The sequence below is a fragment of the Nestor notabilis genome, unplaced genomic scaffold (genome assembly GCF_000696875.1).
Source record: "Nestor notabilis isolate BGI_N333 unplaced genomic scaffold, ASM69687v1 scaffold17741, whole genome shotgun sequence".
In the NCBI taxonomy this organism is placed as follows: domain Eukaryota; kingdom Metazoa; phylum Chordata; class Aves; order Psittaciformes; family Psittacidae; genus Nestor; species Nestor notabilis.
This window is the reverse complement of record NW_009913808.1, coordinates 93,767-96,235: the sequence shown is the minus strand read 5'-3', so window position 1 is coordinate 96,235 and position 2,469 is coordinate 93,767. Positions and strand designations below refer to the sequence as shown.

At 49.5% G+C, this 2,469-nt stretch overlaps 1 protein-coding gene across 1 annotated transcript in view; it reads left to right on the top strand.

Moving 5' to 3' along the window:
* The window catches only part of LOC104412618 (chromosome unknown open reading frame, human C1orf116), a 3,446-nt gene extending 3,204 nt beyond the window's left edge, over positions 1-242 (top strand). Inside the window, exon 5 of the mRNA XM_010023374.1 lies at positions 1-242. This exon is cut by the window's left edge and continues 541 nt beyond it. Coding sequence (XP_010021676.1) covers positions 1-242 — 242 coding nt within the window.
* Positions 243-2,469: the final 2,227 nt, after the last annotated feature.

Here is a 2,469-nt window from a genome sequence, read left to right as displayed (position 1 = left end):
CTCCGAGCTTCCTCAGGAGCAGCCGCCCCAGGCCCGTGTCCCTTGGGACAGGGAAGGACTTTGCTGGTCTGAAGGAGCCGGGGCAGGTGGAGCAGGAGAAGAGCAGCAAGCGGCGGTCCCACCCGCTGCAGAGCTTCCCCAGGCCACCCCGCTCCTCGGTCAGTGTCAAGATCTCCCCCAAGGGTGCAACAGATGAGAACCGGCGAGAGGCGCTGAAGAAGCTTGGTCTGCTGAAGGAATAGCTCCTTGGACAATGGGGCTGCTGGAAAAGGGCCTTTCCCCATCTCAGATCCAGCTGCTTTCACTGCCTGTCCTCAGGCAGCACAACCATAATCACCTTCTGCTGTGATCTCCCACCTCAGCACCTTGGGAAGAGGTACCACGAGAGCTATTTGGAGCATCACCGAATGAAGTGCCACCACATGTACATAACATTTTGTACATAGCAAGTGTACAGGAGCTATTTATATAAAGCATCACTCAGCATGTGGATGGAGCATATTCTCCTACAAGGTCTTTAACACGTTTGGGGATTCGTTGAAACATGGAATTAGGGGTTTGACTTATTTTAAAAGGCATTACCCGTGGATAAAGCCTCTCTGGGAAGAATTGCAGGACTCCAGGCTGCTCCTTTAGGATTTTATGGTCTTCTATTAACTTTATGAAAGCCTCTGAGGCCTGGGCACTCACCTGCCCCATGCAACTGCCTCCCCAAAGCCACCACTGCCACAATCAAACCCATCAGACCCATGGGCAATGGAGGGGACACAATGATGCTCCCCATGCACAAGTGCTCCTCAGAGGCTGGCTGGATTCCCATCCACTGCGAGGCTACACTCACATCCAGCCCCTGGATGTAGCACTTAGACACAAACATCCATCTTCGTTGGGAAGTGATAATTAAGAAGCAACAGGTTGTGTTGGTGGCAGACCCAGGAGTGCTGCCCAAAAGCAGAGATGCAAGGCTGAGACAAGACTATTTCAGTCCCTTTCAAACTCTCCTTGCATCTTTCAGACCCAGCTGATGCTGTCAACATTGACGCTGCACACCTTTTATGACAAAGGTTGTTTATTTCTGTAATAAACTTGTATATGATCCAAAAATAACTTTGTTATACAGAGTGATGTTGCAGTCAAAGCTCTGGTGATGCTAAGTAATGAGTTTAAACCTTCAGTATGTCTTGACTTGAGCAGTGGGGGTGACCCAGACAGCTGAGCATTGCAAATGATGAGTCTGAACCAGGTACTTGTGCCTCTTGCAACCCAGGACCCACACGAGATGCGATTTTTTGCAAGTGCTTCCAGTGCAACAAGTACATACAAAGTCTTCCAGAGAACATTCAGACTGGGATGGGTGTCATGGGAGGACCTGTCAATCCCTTCCAACCTGCACCATCTCCTAGGTCAGTGGGGACATCTACCACAGCAGCCCTGTTAGTTGAGAAGCTCCATTAACAGCTGAGCTTGAAAGGATCACCTTCTTTTCCTTCACCAAAATAATCTTCCATGTAATCCTGGCTTTTAGAGTTGAACATTAGGGAGTCTCTAATAATGAGCTGACTGTGAGGGTGCTGAGGCGCTGGCACAGGGTGCCCAGAGAAGCTGTGGCTGCCCCATCCCTGGCAGTGTCCAAGGCCACGTTGGACACAGGGGCTTGGAGCAACCTGCTCTAGTGGAAGGTGTCCCTGCCCAGGGCAGGGGTTGGAGCTGGAGGAGCTTTAAGGGCCCTTCCAACCCATTCCATGGTGATACTAAATCAACCACCTTTGTTCCTAATAGGCAATTTAATTTCGGGACTAATGTAGCCTTTCTTGAGAGACAGGGGCTGACTGATGGAGGGGATTGCACTGAACAATTTGCTGATGTTAATTAATGCAGCATCAAGATGAAGTTGCACTAAATCATTTCTGTCACTGACCTTGCAGTACAGCAGCTTTCCAAGGTAGCCTTGTGAATACTAAACAGGCTCCTACTGACAAAGCCCAGAGCCAGGCTTCTGATTCCTCTCCAAACAGGCATCCAGAATTTTGGTTTGCATGGCAAGAAGGGGAGGGCATCCTTCTGCAAAAGCTGTGTCATTTCACATAACAAAGGTGTGCACAAGCAGAGGGAATAGTACTGACCCACGTAAAGAATCCAAGGAATGTGAGAGAACGATGTCCGATTAGCTACACTTTATGGAAGCAGAGAAATGCTTGTTTGTTGTTAAGCAATTAACTAAACAAGTTCTGGGCTGGCCAGAAGTAACACAAACCTGTACATCAGGGAGGAAACTAGAGGCTGAACAGATTGTCTGACCAAAGCCTCTGCAGGTTGCTCAGCAAGCACCATGTTGCATGTACATTGGGTCCAAAAGGGCGAAGAAGCCTGGAAGGTTATTAACTCATCCAGCCTGAGCCCAGCACCTTATTTCAAGCCTGGAGCTGGGTCAGTAGTGGCCAGGCAGGACAAGCAGCCTGCTGCAGAGTT